The 21,966-nt window shown below is 49.8% G+C and overlaps 1 protein-coding gene across 7 annotated transcripts in view; it reads right to left on the minus strand.

Annotated features, from left to right (window-relative positions):
• Window positions 1-305: 305 nt before the first annotated feature.
• SSUH2 (ssu-2 homolog) overlaps window positions 306-21,966 on the minus strand; it is a 58,531-nt gene continuing 36,870 nt past the window's right edge. For 6 of the 7 annotated variants that reach the window (XM_054680364.2, XM_063806591.1, XM_063806593.1 and 3 more), the window contains 11 exons: window positions 16,444-16,542; window positions 15,985-16,066; window positions 14,331-14,460; window positions 12,735-12,795; window positions 11,496-11,620; window positions 10,355-10,417; window positions 8,389-8,474; window positions 6,929-7,021; window positions 6,242-6,347; window positions 4,255-4,362; window positions 306-725 (listed from right to left, as the gene is read on the minus strand). In XM_054680364.2, the coding sequence (XP_054536339.1) occupies window positions 579-725; window positions 4,255-4,362; window positions 6,242-6,347; window positions 6,929-7,021; window positions 8,389-8,474; window positions 10,355-10,417; window positions 11,496-11,620; window positions 12,735-12,795; window positions 14,331-14,450 (909 nt within the window). In that variant the 5' untranslated portion in view covers window positions 14,451-14,460; window positions 15,985-16,066; window positions 16,444-16,542 and the 3' untranslated portion in view covers window positions 306-578. Of the gene's footprint in view, window positions 726-4,254; window positions 4,363-6,241; window positions 6,348-6,928; window positions 7,022-8,388; window positions 8,475-10,354; window positions 10,418-11,495; window positions 11,621-12,734; window positions 12,796-14,330; window positions 14,461-15,984; window positions 16,067-16,443; window positions 16,543-21,313; window positions 21,436-21,966 lie in introns of those variants that run through there. The other variant, XM_063806594.1, reaches the window with a different exon arrangement.

Genomic DNA, 21,966 nt, shown 5'->3' on the forward strand with positions numbered 1-21,966 from the left:
TCCAGGCTTCAAATCTTCCAGGTGAGGCCCCAGACATGACAGAGCAGAGATAAATAATCCGCACTGTGGCTGTGTCTGAATTCCTGATCCACAGAATGGGCAGTAACATATTGCACTTTATGCCTAAGTGCAGTATTTATTGTGCATTAGGGCCAGATATTTGTGTGTATCCTTGAACATTTCAGTAATACTCAGATCGTCAAGAGGCTCCCACTAGAAGAAGCACACCAGAACCAAGACCGACAAAGGGAAAAAGCAAAATCAAATCACACGCATCATCGGGGCATTAACTTGGAGACCAGAGGCAAAGTCCTTGCCATTTAAATTATTTCTCTCATTTGTTCTACAGGAATGTGTGTAGCTGAATTATTGTAGGTTAAACATATGAGTCATGGATTCCACCAGGGGAGCTGCATAAGGGGTTGGAGCTTGATAGATGATAAGCTGGTTTTTCTGGAAGGACATGCCAGGGTTTGTATGTGATTGTCCAATGCAGCCAACAGTGAACACACTCAGAGAGTGTCGGTCATCTTCCTTGGCAAACGTGAATGGCAGGCTCTGGGGACAGCTATGCTATGTCACACGATGGTACAGCCACAGCAATACCGCTCAGGATAGTCCACCGCATATACCTGGTGGTCAGTGCCATAGATGTAGTAGACATAAGTCTTTCCTTGGTACCAATAGTGAACTTCTGTGAGGGGGATCAGCTCAATGGTCTGGCGCTAAGGAAACAAATAGCCAAGGAAAATGTCAGTGCTCTGTTCAAGTCACCCACCTGCTCAAGAACTTTCAGTAGCTCCCTACTGTGTGTGGTATGAAAGGTCCTGCTCTGGAGTTGGCATTCAATATGGTTTGGCTCTGTGTTCCCACCCAAATCTCACCTTGAATTATAATAATCTTCATGTGTCATAAGAGGACCTAGTGGGAGGTAATTGAATCGTGGGGGTGGGTTTTTCCCATACCATTCTCATGACAGTGAATAAGTCTCACGAGATCTGATGGTTTTATAAAAGGCAGTTCTCCTGCACATGCTCTCTTCTTGCCTTGCCTGCTGCCATGTAAGATGTGCCTTTGCCATTCCTCTGCCTCCCGCCATGATTGTGAGGGCTCCCCAGCCATGTGGAACTGTGAGTCCATGAAAACTCTTTCCCGTATAAATTACCCAGTCTCAGATATGTCTTCATTAGCAGCATGAGAACAGACTAACACAGCATTCTAAACCCTGCTACAATCTGCCTTCAATCTGCCTTTCTAGATGTATCTCCTACTGTGCTCCTTCACGCACCCTAAGCTCTGGCCCAAACTGACTTCTCATCTTTAGCTACCATTTGATTCTAGGTTTCACCAAGTGGGCACAGGCAGCCCCAGGGGAGTTCCAGGGTGTACGGAAAGTCACCAGCCAAGTAGGACAACTTCCAGAAGCATTAATTTTTAGATGGAGTGCTGGGGGGCAGTGGATAAAGTTGGTTTAAACGTGTGTATTAAAACCACCACAGAGGTATTAGGACGTGGTTTCTAACATTTGAATCAAATTTTAAGATAAAACATTGACCCCGAAGACATTTGAAAGTTTAGTTGGCTGTGCCAGGCTATTTTCAGGATGGGGACCTCATTCCCTCCCACAGGGTGGTGCTAAGTCCCTCATTCTCCAGCCCCTTCTCTGAGCAGTTACTCAATAACTTTCTGCAATCATGAGGCCCTGAACGGAAAACAGCAGCCCACCTTGGGAGCAAACATTAGGCTCCCATCTGTACTGGCTTCTGGTGCTGTTTTGTTATTGGCAACTACACTTCGTAGTTGACCTAAGAATGTTGCTGCTAATCGTCAAAGCCAAGCTTTCTTGTGGACTTCCTTTGGGCCAGGCTCTGTGCAAAAACCCCTAAGTTCTTCTGCACAAGATGTTCCCCTGTCCCAGACTCAGATGTGGGGACCCAAACCCAGGGACAGGTGGCATGATTGGCCCAGGGTCAGGCCCTCTTTACTTGCAGGGAATTCTTCCTGTTGGGAAAAGAACCCCAAGTCCTCTTGCTGTAGTTGATAGCTTGAAGACCCTAGGGAAGAGGTAAACCAGGCCGGGTGGGGGGCTGAGGCTGAAGCCATCTGGCTGCTTCGACTTCTCTCTCCATTTCAGAAAAACTGCCCTGGCCATCCCTGGAGATCTGGGCAGTGGGGGCGTATTTTGAGAGGCAGGCCCCTGTTCTGTCAGAGGAGAGGCCAGGGGGCAGCATGACATTGCAGAAGGAAGAGGGGAATCAGAGTCAGGGCACAAAATTTCCACACAGCTTTCCGTGTGATCTTGTGCTCCAGTTCTCTAGGCCTCTGTTTCCTCATCTGTGAAATGGGAATAAAAACTCTTATTTCACAGAGTTGTTGAGACAACCAGATAAGACCCCGGTGACTGAGTTTTCTTCATATGCCAGAAACTGGAATCCAAATGACAATTTTGGAAATAAAAGTTGGAAGATGCCTCTTGAAATTTCAGTGCAAAGGACCCCAAATAGGGACTAAAGGGCACAAGGAGATGGGAGTCAATGTCAGTGCTCAGAAGGCCTGGACACTGAAGTCAGGACCACTCTTGTTTCCAGATTTTTCTATTAAGATCCGATGGAGAGCATGGCAATACCACCCCCCAACCCCCGCAATCCCCCTGCCTCTATCTGCTTCTGGCTCAAAAAGTCTCGAAGTTTGAGGCCACAGATTGCTCAAGACATCAATTGCCATCAAGTGTTCATCATGTAATTGGCTGTTTATCTGTCTGTGCAGCTCAGCCCCTGCAATAAGCAGATTCCAGGTCTCAGAGTCATGGCCATGGCTGGGAGATGGAATTTAGCCAGCTATGTCCTCATGGCTGGATTTCGGCTCTAACTTCTCCACCTTGAGTAAAATATTAGCATGAATCTTTGTTACAGCTCTAGGACCAAAGGCAAAATTAGAAAAAAGATTCAGAGAAGTGACCTCCACTCCCATTATACTCCTTTTTAAAGAAAAATGTGTATTTACCCCCTGGTTTACCCTTCCTGGCTCCCGGAATGGCTGTATTGGCAGAGGCAGGGCCTCAGGAGACCTGAGTTCTAGTCCTGGACCTGCCACCAACATACTGTGTGACTTAGGACAGGTAACTTCCCCTCCTTGGGCCTCAGTTTCCCCAGCTGCCAAAATATTGAAAAACTACAAGTTTTCATCTAAAAATCTGGACTTCAGACAGTCTGGAAACACTGGGTCTTGTGCCTACAGAAAGCTGAGTGTCGACAGGCCCCTTTGAACGACGCTCTGTCACCCTCCTTACTGCCTGGCCCTGATAGGCACGTAAGTTTGCAGTGTCTGAACTGCATGGTTTCTCATCCCCCTTCCAGCTCCAAGATGATCTGTATTCATATAGATAAAAATGCATCTTCTCTCTCCTACAAATCAGGGAGATGTGCAGACAGAGACAGAGAAGGGGAAATGCTCATTGCAAAGGACAGAAAGGGACATTTGGAGCACCAGGTGCCAAACACATTTAGAGGGTTTTGCTGCAAAACCCTCTGAGGTGCTTTAGTGTCTTTTTTCGCAGGTGAGAGACTGGCTTTGAAGGAGGGAAGTGGCTGGCCCAGGATCACGTTGGGATGCAGGAAACGCAGGATCTCAGCCCAGTCTGCAAGGTTCCTGTCCCGGCTGCTGAGTCCCACTTCATGCAGCTCCAGCAAAGCACATTATCAGGCCAAACTCCCACGTTAGGGTCCCCTGGCTGGCTGCAGCAGCAGCAGAAGGGGCTGCTCTGGGCTGCTCCTGGGGATGTAGCAGCCGCCACCGCCACCTTGTGGCCATCAGGATACAGCGGCCAAACCCCCAGAGGCTGGGAGAAGACAGGGCTGGGGCTTGGGAAGTGCCAGGGGCCTCAGGGGCGAGACACTGGGCTCCAGCCAGGCCTGTGACGTTGAATCCCCACCTTTTTCTTCCCCTATCTGAACACCAGGGAGTCAGAATCAAAAATCCCATGACACCACATTCGTGCTTAAAACCCTGCAATCGCTTCTGGGAATAAAAATGCAAACTTCTCCTGTGACCCACGGTCCTTCCTGCCTCTGCGTCTTACTTGCCCTGCTCCACGCCCTGGGGCCTTAGGTCAGGCCCTAGCCCTTCCCACACTCCTCCCCCGGGACCTCCCTCACCTCTACATCCTCATCCTTCTGCTCCGACATTCTCAGGAAAGAGGGCTCAGCAGCCCAGGAAGAGACGTCAGAGCCAGATGGCCCCTCCGCCCTGGCTCACCTGCTGCAGGACGCGGGCACGGGAGGCCAAGGCAGCGCTGTGCTCTGCAATGCCCCTCTGGGAGGCAAGAGAGATGTCTCGCAGAGGGAAGTCCACAATGGGGTACACCTGGGGGAAAGAGAGAGAGACACAGACCACCTGGCTGCCGCACCTGGAGCCTTGGAAGTCACTGGGGCTGACTAGAGCCAGAGCCAGAGCCAGACAGAGAAGGGGGCTGAGAGAAGGACCCATGGTGTGGTCTCAGGAATTTCAAAAACAGGAAAACAGGGGGCCTGCAGTCAGAGAGAGAACGCTATCACCTGCATCCCACTGCATCCCCCAGCTGCGTGCCTCCTGTGTGCCGGGCACCGCGCTAGGTGCAGGACAAGGCAGTGACCATGGCTGGTGTGGTCCCTGTCAGTGTGGACTCGTGGGGTCTGTACACGTGTAGCGGGAAAGGAACTCAGATTCATTTCTCATTTACACATTCAAACCGCCCTCTAAGGGTCAGGCACTGTCTGTGAGCTGAGGATACAAAATGAACCACAAATAAGCCCAGGTGCTTGCACTCAACCTACAGAAAGTCCGGGCACTGGGGCATCTCCTCGGTCCCCAAAGCCCCCAAATCCCCTTCTGCCAGGCTTGAAAGCCTTCCACATATTAAGGGCAAGCATAGCTCTCCCCTGGGGCTCCCTGTTCTGCCCCTCATTGTGGAACGGTGGCTCCTTCCTCCACCCTCCTCCTAAGTGTCCACCTGGGCCCAGTGCTGCTGTGGACGCTGAGGGTGAGACGGTGGTCAGAGCTCAGCACCAGGCAGGGTCAGCTCACAGAGCTGCCAGCAGCCAGTGACGCCTAGGGATGGTCCTCAGTCTGAGCTGAGCCCAGGGGGAAACCCCTAACTCAAATGGAAGAGTGGGGTGCAGGGCTTCTGGTGGGGGGATGCCTGAGGTGAGCCTTTAAAAAGCCAAATTACTGGAGCAAAGGAAGGAGGCTGACACACCTCCCTATAGTATGAGGACCCCACTCAGAAGTCCCATTGAAGCCAATCTCTCTGCCAAGGCCAACGGCAGAGTGAGAAAACCTTTTCTGCTAAGAACCAAATAGTAAATATTTCAGGCTTTCAGGCTATGTAGTCTGTCATTATCCAGCTCTGTCCCACCATCAGGAAAGCGGCCATAGACAACCTGTCAGAAAATGGGTGGGGCTGTGTTCCAATAAAGCTTTATCGACAAAGGCAGGCAGTGGGCTGGGTGTGCCAACCCCTGGCCCACAGGACCCTCTCCTCTGGCTGAAGGCACCTCTCACTTCTGAGCTCCTAGCTCTGCCCTGCTCACTGCCCTCTGCCAGTCCTCAAGGCCTCTGCCCCACTGTCCCCTCGCTCCCACGCCACAAGGTCCACTCCCCAACTGCCCTGCATCCAGGTCTGTGCCCAAGGTCACTTCCACAAAGAGGCTTTCCCACCTCCAGCTGGAACGACACTGCCACCCCTCCCTGCCCCTTACCCTGCTTGAATGTTTCTCAGTGCCCCTTCACCATCTGACATTGCTATAAAAGGGTCCATCATAGTCCCCTCACCAGACTGTAAGCTCTATGAGGGCAGGGTCCTTGTTTTATTTGCCATGGTCTACCCAGGGCCAAGAATAGTGCCTGATATAGGAGGAGGGTCTCAAGATTTGTGGAAGGAAGGAGGGGATGAGGAAGAAAGGGAAGGAGGGGATGAGGAAGGAAGGAAAAGACGAAGGAAGAAGGGAGGGAAAGAGAGAAAGAGTATTAGGAAGGAAGAACGGCATGGTGGGTGGGGAAGGACAGAGGGCTGAGTATGTAAAAGTCAAAAGGAAACTGACAGCCCCCAGGCTCCCCACAGCCTTATCCATGTCTGGGGAGCTCTGCTCCTACACAACCTGTCCTTCCAAGGAATGCAGCCTGCACACGCAGCTAGCAGCCCCAGGCCCACGAGAGCGGAGGAGAAACCCAGCTCCCTTTGTTCCCATCTACAATGTCCTCTTACCACCGAGTTTTCATCCTTAAAGAGGTTTTCTCCTTTGGCTTTAGCAAGGAGCTCCCTGGGGCAGTTGAGCCGGTGCTCAGACACAAACTCAAACAAGCTGTTCTTCCTGGAGGGAAGGAGGATGAGGGATGAAAGCACACAGTGTGGCAGGTTAAAAGCACGGCCTTTGCAATCAGACAGACCTGGGGTTAAGGGCTTGAATTGCTACTGGAGGGACCTTGCAACAGTTCTGTAGCCTCTCTGAGCCTCAGTCTCCTCACCTGTAAAATGAAGCTAGTAAGGAGAGTGACAGTTCAGCTCCATTACCTCATTTCATCTTTGCCTACAAAGCACTTAGCAAGGTGCCTGACACAGGAGAAACCTTTAATGCACGGAAGCCCTGACTGACTTAGGGACATAGCAGGATACTAGGGCTCTATTCCTACGGGAAGGGCTCAGTTGTCGAGCGGCTGCTGCCCTAGAAAGTGGTGATGGCAGAATTTGGACTGAGGTCTGTCTGCTCTAAAGCCAGTCAGCATCCCACAACCCCACACTGCCGCTTCCAAGGGAATTCTCCCCCTTCTAAGTCCTGGCAGGTTCTTGCACTGTGAAAGCCCCAACCAACCACAGTTTCTCTGCAGAAACCAGTCCAGGGCTAAGTCCCTCAGCCACCCCCGCATGCCACAGCATTGAGACACTGCCACATACCACATGATGACAAGCTGGATGAAGTGCAACAGCTTCTTCTCCCCCTTGCAGGTGGCGCAGGTCTTGTTCCCTCTCCCTGAGCAAGTGCTACATCTGAGAAAGGCACAGAGTCCGTACCCCCAGATCAGTTGCAGGTCCTGGTGGCTTCCAGAGGCTCCCACCTGCACCCCCTTCCTCCTGGAGGTAGACTGTGGTGGGCCTGCATTGTTTGTACCTGCCCACCACCTAGTCCTCCTTCTGCTGGCAGTGCCCCAATATCTCTATGGGGATCACCATTCCCCCACCCAGCCCACATGGCTCTAGGGCCTGCCCCCCCACCACTAAATTCTGTGAACAGCTTGGGATCTGGGACTGGCCAATCATCTTATTCCATGTCCCTGGTCTCAGTGGCTGATACAAAGATGGGCACATGACCCAGGCGAGTGCAATGAGATCTGTCCCAGGATGTTTGTCGGGACTATCGGGAAAGGGACATGTTTTCTCCTGGGATTAGTAAGCTTGAAGCTACTGGTGATCTCCTCTGCCACTACAAGGAACCCCCTGCCTGTGAATGAAGCCCACACAAAGGAAAGCAGAGTGAGAGGTGGATACAGATTCCTGGTGGTGTTGTTTAAGCACCCGGATCCAGCTGGGCCTGAAGCCATCCCTGAAATATACCCCTGGACTTCATTCTTACCTAGGCCTGTAAATCGACTTTTTTTTGCCAAAGCCAATTTGAATTGGATTCCTTTCACTTGCAAATGAAAGAAAAATAAGTGTCTTTTTCCCAGTCAGAGACTGTCTCTACCAACCACGATGGAAGGTGCCACCAAAGCTTCTCCAACTGGCTTGTCAGAAGGATGGCCTGGGCTTTGATGAGGCAAAAGTATCATTAACCAACCCAACCTTGAGTATTTTTACTCCTCACGGTTTCCTGTTTCCCTTAAAAAGTTATAAATACATTAAAGGATAGGATTTACAAAATGCAATGGCCCAGTGTTTGCAAAGCTGTGAGCAGTGATGAAATTTTGTTTATTGTTTAGTCAATCAACCAACTTTCCTTGACTCCTCCTCCATTCAGACCCCAAAATGAGTTATAAATAGGGGCTTGCCCAGGACCTGATCCTCAGAGAGTTAAAAATCTGGCCTTTAGGTGGTTTTTTATATTCACTTCCCAACCCGTGGCGGGGAGAGGTCTCCTTTCCTGGTAACCCCGTCCCTGTGTTTCCTCCCTGCAGTGCCTCTTTCTTCACACCCTTTCCACACATATTGCATGACGAGTTCCAGCCTTCTCCAGAAATGCCAGGCCTTGAGAAAAGCTCATCTACTCTTCAAATAACCACAGAGCACCTACTACGTGCAGAGCTCTGGGGACACAGCAGTGACGAGACAGACGGGTTCCTGTTTGCCTTCCAGATGGGCAGGCAATGAAAAGCCAGAAAGCGAGAGCACTTCACCGCGGTGCTGGGAGACGCCCCTACCTTTGCCTGCCGGACCCCGCGCACAGCTGACACCTCCGGGACTGCTTGGCTTTGCGCTTGGCTCCGCAGCAGGACGGGCACCGCACCTGCGGACACACCACTGCCTCAGCCCCTGCTGGCCTCCCAGGAAGCAGGGCCAACGGCATCCCAAGACCTGGTTCAAATCCCAGCCTGGTGACCTTCCTACTCCTGGGCCTTAGCCCCTTCATCTGTAAAATGGTGCGGGTTGGACATGGGGTATCTTTGGATCCTTCCAGTTGTAGCTTTCAAAGCCTCCACTCCCTAAGATCCCTGTTTCTTTTGAGACATCAGCCTCTCCTGCCTCTTCTCTGATCCCCACAACCCCTGAGACCTGACCCCGACCAAGTGTTGAGAGGAAGCTGGGACACAGGCGCTGGTCAGGGGCCTGGCACTGGAGACAGGGGGCTCCTTTTGAGAAATGGCCCCCAGAAAAGGCCTAGGCTGTGCTCCCGGTTGGGCTCATGGTGGGCTCCAGAAACATTCCAGGGAAGACCACCGCTGGGGTCCACAGGCAGTGCGGGAGTGAGCTGGGGATGCAAACCCAGCAGGCGCGGGATGAAAGGGCTGGTGGAGAAGACAGTTCACGGTAGCCAGGGTCAGAGCATGGCCAAAGGATGAGGCTCGAATCAGGACACCAAAGAACACGAGGAGTTTGGTTTTACCCCCTGGGATGGTTAATAGGCCTGAATGAAGGTTTCTGAAAAGACAACTGATGCCATGACTAATGCCACTGAGGGGCCTGTGCTGGGTTGAATAGTGGCCCTTCCAAGTTCAAGTTTACTGGAATCCCAGAGTGGGACCTCATTTAGAGATAGTCTTTGCAAATGCATTTAGTTAAGATGAGGTCATATGACCAGGTAGGGCCTAAATCCCATGACGTGTTCTTATTAGAAGCCCATGTGAAGACAAAAAGACATGCAGGGAGAAGGCTGGGTGACAAGGCAGGTGGGGACTGAAGTGGCACAGTCACAAGCCAAGGAACACCAAGGACGGCCCGCAGCTGCCAGAAGCCGGGGGAGAGGAAGGGGATGGCTTCCCTCTGAGTGCCTCCAGAAGAACCAGCCTAGCCCACACCTTGATTTTGGAATTCTGGCCTCCAGAACCGTGATACAATAGGTGTCTGGTTTGTTGTTGTTGTTTGTTTTTTGTTTTTTTTGAGATGGAGTCTTGCTCTGTCACCCAGGCTGGAGTGCAGTGGCACGTTCTCGGCTCACTGCAAGCTCTGCCTCCTGGGTTCACGCCATTCTCCTGCCTCAGCCTCCTGAGTAGCTGGGACTACAGGCGCCCGCCACCATGCCCAGCTAATTTTTTGTATTTTTTTTTAGTAGAGACGGGGTTTCACCGTGTTAGCCCAGATGGTCTCGATCTCTTGACCTCGTGATCTGCCCACCTTGGCCTCCCAAAGTGCTGGGATTACAGGTGTGAGCCACCACACCCAGCCGTGTCTGTTGTTTTAAGCCACCCATTGGTTGTCATGGCTTACAGCAGCCGAAGGAAACTAACTCAAGTGTCCTGTCTACTTTGTCTCTCCAAGCCTTCCAAACTTTACCTGCTCAGCACCCACTGCCCTGCACAACAAATGGAGTTGCTTGTTGGTTTCCCTGGCTGACAAAGACTGCCTGGTAAGAAGAACCCCAGGTCTTGGCCCCCTTACAGGACCTAGAGGTCAGAGCCAAGCAGGTATTCGGTGTATGTTGGTAGATGGATGAGAAAATAAGAGAAAAATTAAAATCGAACTGTCAAAGTGAAAGTGTGATTAGAGACCACAAAACCCCACTTTTTCATTTTATAGACGGGAAAATGGAGGCCCAGAAAGGGAGGATGACTTGCCTGAGATGACACAGTTACTGCAGGGAGCCTCAGGCCACCAGCCCAGCCCACTGTCCCCAGGATCCCCCTGCCACCACACCCTCACTGACTCACCAATGGTTCACAGATGACTCACCGTGCCCGCCCCGTGGCAGCCGCTGCACTTGTACCGCCCACGCCCGTGGCATTTGTGGCATTCCTGAAAGTGCAACGCTTTCTTGGGATCTAGTTTCCCAAGGGCCACTTCTCCCACACCCATAACATCACCATCTAAACCGAAGGTGGAGTGGATCAGGACAAGGATAGGAAGATGGCACAGGAAAGAAATGGCCCTTCCCATTTGACTAAGATTCCAGAAGGCTTGACTGCATCAGGAGATCATGTCACCATTTCCTCTGAGCCCTAGCCCAATCTGGATGCCATCAAGGGGAGACGTGTTCTGGGAGCCCCATATCCTAGCTCACACTCTACAGTTTCCTACCAGGCTGAACTACAAAGGCTGATGGCATTTGCCTATAAGGTAGCTAATGTGGTCTTTGGGAACAGAAGCCATTAAAAAATGGACAGGATTTTTATGAAAGGCAATGAGCTAGCTACTAGTATTTAATCACTAATTTAAAATAGCCTTGGCCCCCTTGAGAAAGGAATAGAACACTTTCTCGACCTCTCAAAGTACTCTTTACCTTAGAACTCTGTAAAAACTCATAGAGCAAAATTGCACCCTTAAATCCAGTCCAAAAGTGTAAAGCAGGCAGTAACCGGAAAAGAACACAATATGAGCTATCTCAGTCGTGTTTTTGTAATCCACTAGGCTCCTCTCCCTTCACGCCATGAATATATGTCCATAAAGCAGGATGGAAGTCAGATTCTGTTTCCTTACTGACTCTCATGCAAAATCCCAGCAGGGTTTTAAGTTTTTATTTTATATCAATTTCATTCAGCCCTTCAGCTGTTTAAGCTAAAATAAATTTTTAAAAAAGATGAAAACTACACTCAACCGGTCCAGGAATGTCACTGCTCACGAAAGCTGGTGATGATTTGTAAATCGGATGATCTGTTTGCCAGCTGAACACTCCCAGATTTGCTTGGAATTTTATTTGGGACTACATTCCATATACCAGGTTTTATTAAATTACGTTTATTTATAACCAACAAATGAAGCACCGGCCTGAATTTTGGGTTTCCCTTCAAAGGATGAGTTTGAGGAAACATGCAGTGCCTGGAAAGCCTCTCAGGGAGAAGGGCAAGTATTCCAGTAATCGCGTTAATCGTGTTACCTTGACCAGTGACGAGTGAGGGACCTGGAACTTCCTGGTGTCTTCCTGAAACATCGGAGGAACCTGAACCTTGATGTCCCAGAGCCTGGGGGAGGCGCCTCTTTGCGGCCCATCCACAGAGTGGTCTGACACAGAAAGGGGTCATCGTAAGAACGACAAAGGGCAGCAGGGATAAACTTTCATTTATCCAGCAAACAGCATGGAGCCTTCAGTTGGTGCCAGGCATGAGTCTAGATCCTGGGGCTACAGGGATGGATAGTCAAGGCCCTCCTTGGAGGCAGTGACTGAGCAACCAAGATTCAGAGAGAGACAGATCTGGGTTTGACTCCTGGCTCTTTTATGTCCTAGCTGTTTGACTTTAGAGAAGTTTCTTACCCTCTCTGAGCTTCCATTCTCTCATCTCTAAAATGGGGATAGTCATGGCACCTACCATACAAGATGGTAGTGAAAATTAAATGGAAGAATGTATATAAAATTGTTAGCACCAGGAATGGCACATACTGAGGGGCTGACAAACAAGAATTGTCATCATTATCATCACCATCCCCTTCACCATCCCATCTTCTTCCTCTTGCTCTGTTCGAGGAGACAGACAGCACACCATCACAATAAGATATGGTAGGATATGATACATGCTTTGGACAAGAGTTGCACAAAGGGCTCTGAAAACTCAGAAGACTGGCCCATCCTGCTGGGAGCGGAGCAGCAGGAGAAATCCTGAAAAGCTTCTTAAAAGAAGTGACACGTGAGCTGAGTCTTGAAGAATGGACCTGAGCGGTCTGTTAGAGAAAACAAGTAGGACATAGATCTTCCCAAAGAGAGAAGCTTAGGCCTCCAGTGGGGGCTCAGCAGAAGGTGGGATGGCAAGGCGAATGGGGAGCACAGGGGCCTAGAAGCTTAGGAGGAATTAGGGGTGGCATGAGGGGGTAGGTGAATGCTTAGACACGCATGCTGCTTTACAACCCGGCCCCGTGTGGCAGCACCAGACTGTAGCAAAAGCAAATGCTTGGCTTTTTCAGGACCTCCTGCTTCCTGGGCAGGAAGCATTTCCTAAGGTAAGCACTGGAAAGTCTCTGAGATGAAAGTCCATCCTCTCATTTTGCAGGGGGTAAGGAAGCCAAGGCTCCAAGCAGAAGACCATCTTATTTGAGATGAGTGCCTGAGCCAAGTCCTGACATTTTCCACCAGCACCCTGACTTATTTGCCCCCAGTTAAACTAATTTCAGATAATTCACTTACTAGTAAAGGGTTGAAATGTCCACTCGCTTATCCTGGATTCACTAAAGGTCTCCAGACGGTACTAAAAGGAAAAAAACAGCATGTTCACACTCGTGCCCCTTATGAAGACAGAGCATTATGCAAAAAGATGAAGCTGTTACCCTCCCAGGGCTCAGTGGGGAAACTGAGAGGTCCATGCACAACACCCTCGGCTGCTGGAACTGGCTGACAACAGCGATTTCTGTTCCACGGGCCCCCATGTCTGCAGGGAAGTCAGCCAGCCCCAGGAAATCTCCCCTGACAGGCTCAAACTAGAGCTAATTCAGTTCCCCATGAATTTATACAAAGATTCTATGAGACAAGCTTCAAAGCAGTAGCTGTCTTTGATAGATGGAGGTCCCTGGAATCTATGGCTTTGAGATTTCCCTTATGGAGGAATTTATCTCCCTGATATCAAGATCTTCCTTCTTGATCTTCATCCATAGAGTGACAGAATGGGAAGAGGTCTTGGACATCACTTGCCCTCTCCTTTTACATGTGAGGAAATGGAGGCTCAGAGAGGAGAGCTGACTTGCCCAAGGTCACACAGCCACACAGTGGCCTCTTCTTTCAGATTCCTGCTCTAACCACTCCCTGCAAGTGATTATGTGCTCCTCAGAGGGTGGCTGGATCAGCAACACTAGAAAATGTGAATGTAAAAGCTGCTCCTCTGCTCTGTCAATACAGGAGACAGAAGTGCCTGTCAGAGGTAGGACTTCCCTGCAGCAATGAATAATTTCTTGGCACAGTCATGATCTGGGGGAGGCAGAGGGAGCTGAAGTCTAGTGGCAGGTAGATGAACCTCTCTCAGCCCATGCCTTGTGGAAGTATGAAGTGGGGACATAGGCTTTGAGGCTACCAAATCTGAGTTTGAATCTCACCTCTGTCACTTCTAGCTGCATCTTCTTGGGAAAATCACTTTGCCTCTTTAAATTTCCAATTTCTCGTCTGTAAACCAGTGACAGTGATGCTACCGTATAGGGCAGCCATGAGGATTTGACAAGGCGTGTGTGTAGCATGCGTTCTATGATGCCTGGCATGTTCGAGCTTGTCAGTGGTGTTTGATGACACCTTTTTTTTTTTTTTTTTGAGTTGGAGTTTCGTTCTTGTTGCCCAGGCTGGAGTGCAATGGCACCATCTCAGCTCACCACAACCTCCGCCTCCCAGTTTCAAGCAATTGTCCTACCTCAGCCTCCCGAGTAGCTGGAACTACAAGCACCCACCACCACGCCCGGCTAATTTTTGTATTTTTAGTAGAGATGGGGTTTCACCATGTTAGTCAGGCTGATCTAACCTGACTGACCTCAGGTGATCCACCCACCTCGGCCTCCCAAAGTGCTGGGATTACAGGCATGAGCCGCCGCACCCGGCCTGACACTTGTTCTTTTTATTATCACTCACAGCCACAGACAAGTCAAGTTGCAGATGGGATTCAACATCACCACCGCTCACACTCAAACACACTGCCCCCAGGACTCCTTTCCCCTGGCCACATCACACAAACAGGCCTCCACTGTCCCAAAGCCCTCAGCTCCCCAGCCCCTTGGCCAAGGCCCCCCACCGGCCCTGGCCTCTTACCCTGCAGAGGGTCTGCTGCTTCATCTCCTGGATGACGAGGTCTCCAGCCACCGTGCTGCTGTAGCAGCACTTAGAGTCCACAAAGCTGAGGAGGGCTTCCTGGGCCACCTCCTCCGTCATCGCAGGGACTCTGCAGGGGACCGAACAGAGAGGCAGGGGCTTCTGGGAAGGGCCTGTGGACTCACGCAGGCCAGCCAGCCTCCTCAACGTGCAGGCGAGAAACTGAGGCCATGGTAGTGGTAAAGCCCTCAGCAGTCCAACTGGGGAGGGCATCTCCTGCAAAGGGGAGGGCATCTCCTGCAAAGGGGACCATGTGAACGGGTGCCCAGGGTGAGAACGGGGCAGGTTTTCCTAGAGACCAGCCAAAAACGCTTTAGCTGAAATGTGGAGCTTAGGAGAAAAGCTGATAGAATCCTGCAACTGAAGAAACACAACCTTAGAGAGGAATTGTACCATTTTATAGATAAGAAAAACAGAGGTCCAGAGAGGATGTCGCACAGTTAAAAGGAGGCAGAGACAGGCGAAATAAGGCTCCTGCCCTCGGGTACCTTGACCTTAGCCAGAGGAGCTGTTAGCAACATGATGGGAAGACCCCAGCCAGGCACTGGCCCAGGGCTGATGGCAGCGCCCATGGAGACTCACCCTGAGGACCGTGGGTGGGACGACAGACAGGGACCCTAACCTCGGCCCTCTTTCTGCATGCCTCCCCCTCCTCCTGGAAGTCCCTTCCCTGACGCCATGCCACCCCCTTACTGAAGTCTTTCTGGCCCCAACACCTCCAAGAGGAAAGAATCCTCCTTCCTCCCCTTGCATCTTCATGCATTTCTCCATGGCACCCTGAGAGCCATTAATCCACAATCCTGCACACTTGTGTCTCCAGCATCCGCCAGCCCCGGCACACAGAGGGGCCCGTCTGTCTTCAGATCCGTGGATGGCAGCACAAGAGACACTGTGGGCTGGAGGGGCCAGAGATGACTCCACGGAGGAAGCAGGGTTCTTCCTAAGCATGGAAAGTGGGTGTCCATGGAGGAGAAGGGGGTTGCTTCTGGCAGCAGCAGGGCCAGAAGCCCCCGGGAGAAGCCTCTCATGCTGCCCAGGTGAGAGGCTGGATTGAAATAGGGGGCAGCTCCACCTTCTCTCTGCACAAAGCTGGCTGGAAACCCTGAGCTTGGCCCTGAGTCCTCTCAAAACAAGGTGGATATGGGCCTTTCTGCGGATCTAGACCAGGGTCAGCAAACTTCTGCAAAGGGCCACATAGTGATATTTGAGGTTTCATAGCCCACATAGTCTCTGTCTCAATTACTCAGCTCTGGAGTAAAAACTGCCAGAGACAATACACAGCCAACTGAGTGTAACTGTGTTCCAATAAAACTTTACTCCAGAAATGTGCAGTGGACTGGATTTGGCCCACAGACAGGAGTTTGCAACCCTGATCTAGACTATGGTTTTCAACGCTGGCTTTGTTGCCAAACCACCTGAAGAGCTTGGTAAAATGTAAATCCCTAAGCCCCATCCCTGGAGGATCTGGTGCAGTAGGTCTGGGGTGCAGACGGCCCCCTCCAGGGATCCTGATGCACTGCCAGGGCTGAGATCCTCAAGGGGCAATAGTGACATAGGAAATGCACACAGTCACAGAGTACAACCTGAAACTCACCTGTGTTCCAGGAACGAGGGCCAGGACCTTTGCTCCTGGGGCCTCCCTGGGGCCTCCAAAGGCGGGAAGAATATCTGTCCTCCTGGAGAAGGGAAGAGTCAGGGGCTGGACAGCCCAGGCCAAAGGAACAAATATTTGTGTGGTGGAAGAAGGAAAGACTGATTGAATGTGAGAAAGAACAGATGAAGAAACAGTGATGCATTTAATGCAAAAAGAATGGGGACTCCAAGACTAGCACCATCTAGGTCTTAGTGGGACCTGTCGCAGTCATGGACTGTTCATAGACAGAAGTCCTATGCCCCATTGCTTCCTCTTTCCACCTACCCATGATGAGGGGCTTCCCAGGGCCCCCCCAGGGAAAGGGGAGCTATCTCAGCACCACCTTTTTCCTGAGACATCCCCGCAACCAGCATGAGCCCTAGGTAGAAGCCCAAAGAACCAAGCCCCCTTGGAACTTACTGCCCCCTTGAAGAAGCCAGTCATAGCTGGGCAGTCTCTCCAGGAGCTCTGTAGGGGGCGCCAGAGGACTCTCAGCCTCAAAACTGAGGTCCACCACACCTGCAGAAAGACAAGCATTCCTAAGCCTTGGGCAGGGAGGCGAGGGCTGTTGAGGGCTTCACAGGAAGTTGAGAAATAAGGGCGGGTGCATTATAAAAAGCCTCACATTTAAGCCAGCCTCTCTCTGGCATCCTTAGGACACAGAATACATCTGCAGGGCAGGTGGTAGTAGCAGCAGTAATAATAGTGATGAGAAACATCAAGAATGCCAGCTCCTATTTGCTGGGTACCTACTCTGTGAATATGCATTATTGCATTCATGAGTCTGTAATTCACTGTGGAATTACAGATGGCCACATATTCTTTGATGCTTCCCTTTCATGGAACCTGGGAAGATATGTGACTGCCTCAACCAAGAGAATACAGTGGAAGCATTAAAAGACTGCAGCTTCTTCTGCCTCATGGAGCATTTGTCTTGGAACCCTGAGCTCTAAGTCAGGCTATTATGCTGGAGGGACCATGAGGAGACCCTGAGACTACATGGAAGGAGGTCCAGTTGAGTCCAGCCTTCCAGCTATCCCCGCCAAACCAGCAAAGCCATCCCGGACCCTCCAAGCCGTATCAGCCACCTGCTGAATGCCACTGGATGACCCTAATCAACACCACGTGGAGCAGAAGAATCTCCTGCCTGAGCCCTACCCTAAATCCTGACCCATAAAATCATGAGACATAAAAACGTTGTTGTTTTAAGACACCGAGATGTGGGGTCATTTGTTATGCAGCTTCCTCCAGTGGACAATCTTTGCTCTGGGATTCCCAGCAGACCTGACCAAGACTTTCTTGGAGCCACATGGAGTCTGAGACTCCTCCTACTTAGTCTCCTTCCTTCCCTCTCTCCCTTCACAAACGTCAGACCTGCATTGCAGTCTGAAGACATTCCCTCCTCTTTTCTCTTCACAGGTATCTTCAAGAAACCCCTTGCACATCTAATGCCATCTTGGTGTCTGCTTCATGGGTGACTCAAACTGGTACACTAACGCCTTCCCTCATTCTACCAATAAGGAAACTGAGGCTCAGAAAGGTTGTGACTTGCCCAAGATCATACAACCAGCAAGCGGTGGGTGGGGCTGGATTCAAACCTAGACTCGTCTGACTCCAAAGTTCACGTTCTTTCCAAGTACAGACAGTCCCCAACTTAGGATGTTTGGACTTATTGATTTTTCTACTTTATGATGGTGCAAAAGCCATACGCATTCATTATAAACCAAACACCAAATTTTGAATTTGGGTCTTTTCCTAGGCTAGCAATAGACAATATGATACACTCTCGTGATGCCAGGCAGCGGCAGTGAACCACAGCTCCCACTCCACCACTGCCTGGTGTATTAAACGCCTTCTTGACTTCTGATATTTTCAACTTATGATGGGTGTATTGGGACATAATCCCACCGTAGGTGGAGTAGTATCTGTACTTTTCATGAGGCAAAACTATGAAAAAATCCTTCACTACATATCTGTTTTCAAAACCTCATCCTAGCCTGTCAGGTGTGACATAGATACAGGTGGCCCTGAGATGCCAAGGAGGAAAGCATAATATAAGAACTGGCCCCTGAAGCACTGGATGGTTCATGAAACACCTTCCCACACGTGTTGCCTCATCCCACACTCCCACCTGGGGGTGTGGAAGGCAGCACTTCTGACCCCACTTGACATGAGGCACATGAGGCTCAGAGAGATTACTCCAGTAATCCTAGATCACACAGCTGTGGAGTTAGAGCAGGACAGAGGTCCCAGAGGCCTCTGAAACAAGAGGTCTAGTTCCAGCCCACTGGGCCACCCCTTTAAAACTGTTCCTACAACCCCTCACACTGGGAGACAAGAATCCCTTGGCTCTGTTTGTCTAGTGGCCAAGTCAGTCACAGGAATTGACTTCAAATGGTGCCTGCGAAATGGTCATGGAAGGGGACACTGTCTGTCTCAGTCACTGAAGCAAACTCAGATCAGACTTCCAGCTGAACTGCCCCATCTCCTAGAGCCTTTTTGTTTGTTTGTTTGTTTGTTTGTTTTTTGGTGGGAGGAACCTATTTAAAGCCTGTAGTAGCTCTCTCCCTTCACAAAAGTAAAAATAATATGCCCTGTCCCTTCAAGTTTAATAAAAACAAAAACCAGACAATAGCAGGTTTTGTTCTAAATGAGACCAACCTAGGCTGATCTGGAAGTGGAGCTGTCAGCAGGTGAGGAAGGAGGAAATCTTGAAACACATGGCTGAGAATGATGTAGGGAGTGAAGTGTCGTTAAGACAAATGAACACTCCCCTTTGCCACCTTCCAAATTAGGAATGTCCCTGACCTCTGAGAATGAGAACTATTATCTGCATCTCTAAGGTTTTTTCTCCTTGCAGAAAACCTACAAAGGAAAGTGGGTAGAAGAAGGTTTGTGATGTAGAGAGCACCTTTCTAAGCAGGAAAACCCACCTTTGTAAGCAAATGGTTCTGCCAGGAAACAGGGGAGAGATCTAAGACAGATGTGGCTGGGATGCAAAGTGACGTCATCCCAAAGCCTCAAACTGATGCCTGCCAATGTACATTGAAATCTCCAGTGTGATAATTCATCTGGAATTACTATTAATACCTTGATTCTCAATATTGCTTTGCTTCCAATCAGTTTAGTAGCATTTGAAGCTATGTTAGCCACCAGAGACCCAAGGGTTAGAAACAATTTTCTGTAAAGAGCCATGTGGTAAATAGTTTAGACTTTGCAGGCCATACAATCTCTGTCTCAGTTACTCAAGTTGGCTGTTGTAGTGTAAAGCAGCCATATGTCATACACAATTGTCAATACACAATTGAATAAGTGAGTGTGGCTTCGTTCCAAGAAAACTTCATTTGTGAAAATAGGTGGTGGGTCCGATTTGGCCCTCTGAGTCACGTTTGGCCCATCCCTGACTTAGACACTCACCTGTGTGTCTACTTAGACATTCTCCTGGGAATGGGCTTGAGGGGATCAGAAAGGTAAAGGCTGAAACCTGAGCCTTTCTGGGGCAAAGGCCCATGCATGTCCACTGTAGTTTCTGTCAGCTCCATTATCAAAATTAAAGATCAAGGTCAGGGCTGGACTGTAGCCCTGAAATACATGGCCCAAGCAGTGGAGGAAGGAGGGGATGCCTTTAAGACGAATGAACACCCCCTCTCTACCACCTCCCAAATTGGGAATGTCCTTGCCCTCTGACAATAAGAAATACTATCTGCCTCTCTAAGGTCTTTTCCTCCTGGCAGAAAACCTACAAGGAAGGTAAATAGAAAAAAGTTTCATAGATGTAGAGTGCCTTTGTAAGCAAGAAAACACATCTTTGTGAGCCAATGGTCCTGCCACATTTTGACCGGAGTCAGAAACCCAAAGGCAGCATGGTTAGAAACATGGGTTCTGACATGTCACCTTGGGCCCAGGCTCTCTGCATGATGTGACACCATGTAAGCCACACATCCATGTAGAACTCAACTCCCTCCTATGCAAAACAGAGCAGTTGATATTAATACCCAAGCAATGAGATAACGTGTGCATAGTCCTTAGTCCTGTGCCTGGCCTTTAACAAAACCAGTCACTGCCTCCAACCTAAGAAGGGTGAGTCTTCCCCTTTCTTTGTGCTCATTTAAGCCAGAAGACAACAGTGAAAATATCAAGCATAGAAAGACTGTCATAGCCCTGTCCCCTGGGATGGCCCCCCACCCACCCAGAAGTCTTGGGTCTGCTGGGGCATCAATACTCCTCCTGACGAGAAGACAGGGAAATACCATTCGGCTGCAATGTCCTGCTGGAAACCAAACAAAAGGGGCAGGAAGAGGGGAAGAATGAGAGGTGGGAAACTCAGACTCCATTCCTCAACCAGGAGCCACCCTGACCTCTCAGAGCAGCTACAGTTCATCAGAGCTAAATTAATCTCGCCATTCTGTTATGTACAAAAATAAAGGACTCCAGACTGAACTAAGGAGGATGTGTCATTTCCTGTACAGATCTTGACGGGCTCAGCAGGGAATGTGGACGTCACGGGGCATTGTGTGACACCCAGCACGGGGCACTCTGAAGGGGCCACCAGCCACATTGCTGCTCCCATGGTGTTGCAGCTGTTTCAGGCAGTCGTCCAGCTGGACCACCCCGCCCTAACACACACATTGTGTCCCGTGGCTCCCAAAGGGACACTGTAGGCATGATCTCCTTTGTGCTTCACGATAACCAGTTTTCCCTATTTCAGAGAAGAATGAAATGAGACTCAAAGATGTGGTTTGGGGCAACTTGCTCACACACGCATGGCAGAGATAGAAATAGCACTTAGAGCTCAGATCCTGTCTCCAAGCCCAGTGACCTTTTTACTTAGCTGAACACGCTATGGCTCCATGCAAACAGCATCAAGTGAATGTTGAGAAGACTTTGCAAAGAGAGTCGCCAAGGTAGTGTTTCAGCTCACCACCCACAAGATATTTTTCTTTTGTATAGAAAGGAATTTTCCTTGTGGAGAAAGGCATTATTAATGGGTAACCCCTTTAACGTTCTCTTTTTAAAATGTCATTCCCTTGACTACAGATGAGAAAGGAAATCAATGTCCTTTGTCCCTAATTCCACATTAATCATCTTAAAAGCACTGAAGCGTGCTCAAAGGGCTTCCCATCACCATCTTACTTGAGTTTGTTTCATACATTGTCTCCTTTGACAGGTGTGAGGGCCCCTTTTGGACAGGAGCCCCTCTCTCGTATAAGAAAGCAATGGCATTCAACACTTAAACAAAGAGTGGGAATACAACAGGCACATGTAAGTGTTAGGGGAACAGCAAACCTACCACGATGGGCGTATTGTCGATATGCACAAATGCCTCGTGATTTGAATTATACTTGAGATGGTGCCAAAAAGATTCAGGTGGTCAAACTCAGACACACAAAGTAGAGTGATGGTTGACAGGGGCTGTGGGGAGAAGGGAATAAGGAATTATTTAATAGAGAGAGAATTTCAGATTTACAAGGTGAAAGGGGTTCCAGAGAAGGATGGTCATGGCTGCACAACAACGTGAATGAACAATACTACTGAACTGGGCACTTACAAATGGCTAAGATGGCAAATTTTATGTCAGGTATATTTTATCACAAATAAAAACAACTTGAGAAAGAGAGGTGATCCTAAGAGAAAGAAAAGAAAGAAGTTCTGTTTTGCCACAAAGAACAAACAAATAATTGGTCACAGTAGTTCAAGTACTTCCTAGCAAGACCAGAAAACCTGATCATATCACCCCCTCACCTAACCTCTGCAGTGACTCACTATTACCCACAGCTAAATCCAAGCTCCTGAATTTGGCAGGTAAGGTCCCTACATTAGATGCCCTTACCCACAAGAGAGGAAGAAAGGATTCTCATCTGCCCACATGCCAAGGAAAAGCCTCCTACGTGTGCAGACCAGGGTGAGAGAAGGTAAGGCAGCTAACTGTGGAAGAGGGCAACA

Source organism: Pan troglodytes, chromosome 2 (genome assembly GCF_028858775.2).
Source record: "Pan troglodytes isolate AG18354 chromosome 2, NHGRI_mPanTro3-v2.0_pri, whole genome shotgun sequence".
NCBI lineage: Eukaryota > Metazoa > Chordata > Mammalia > Primates > Hominidae > Pan > Pan troglodytes.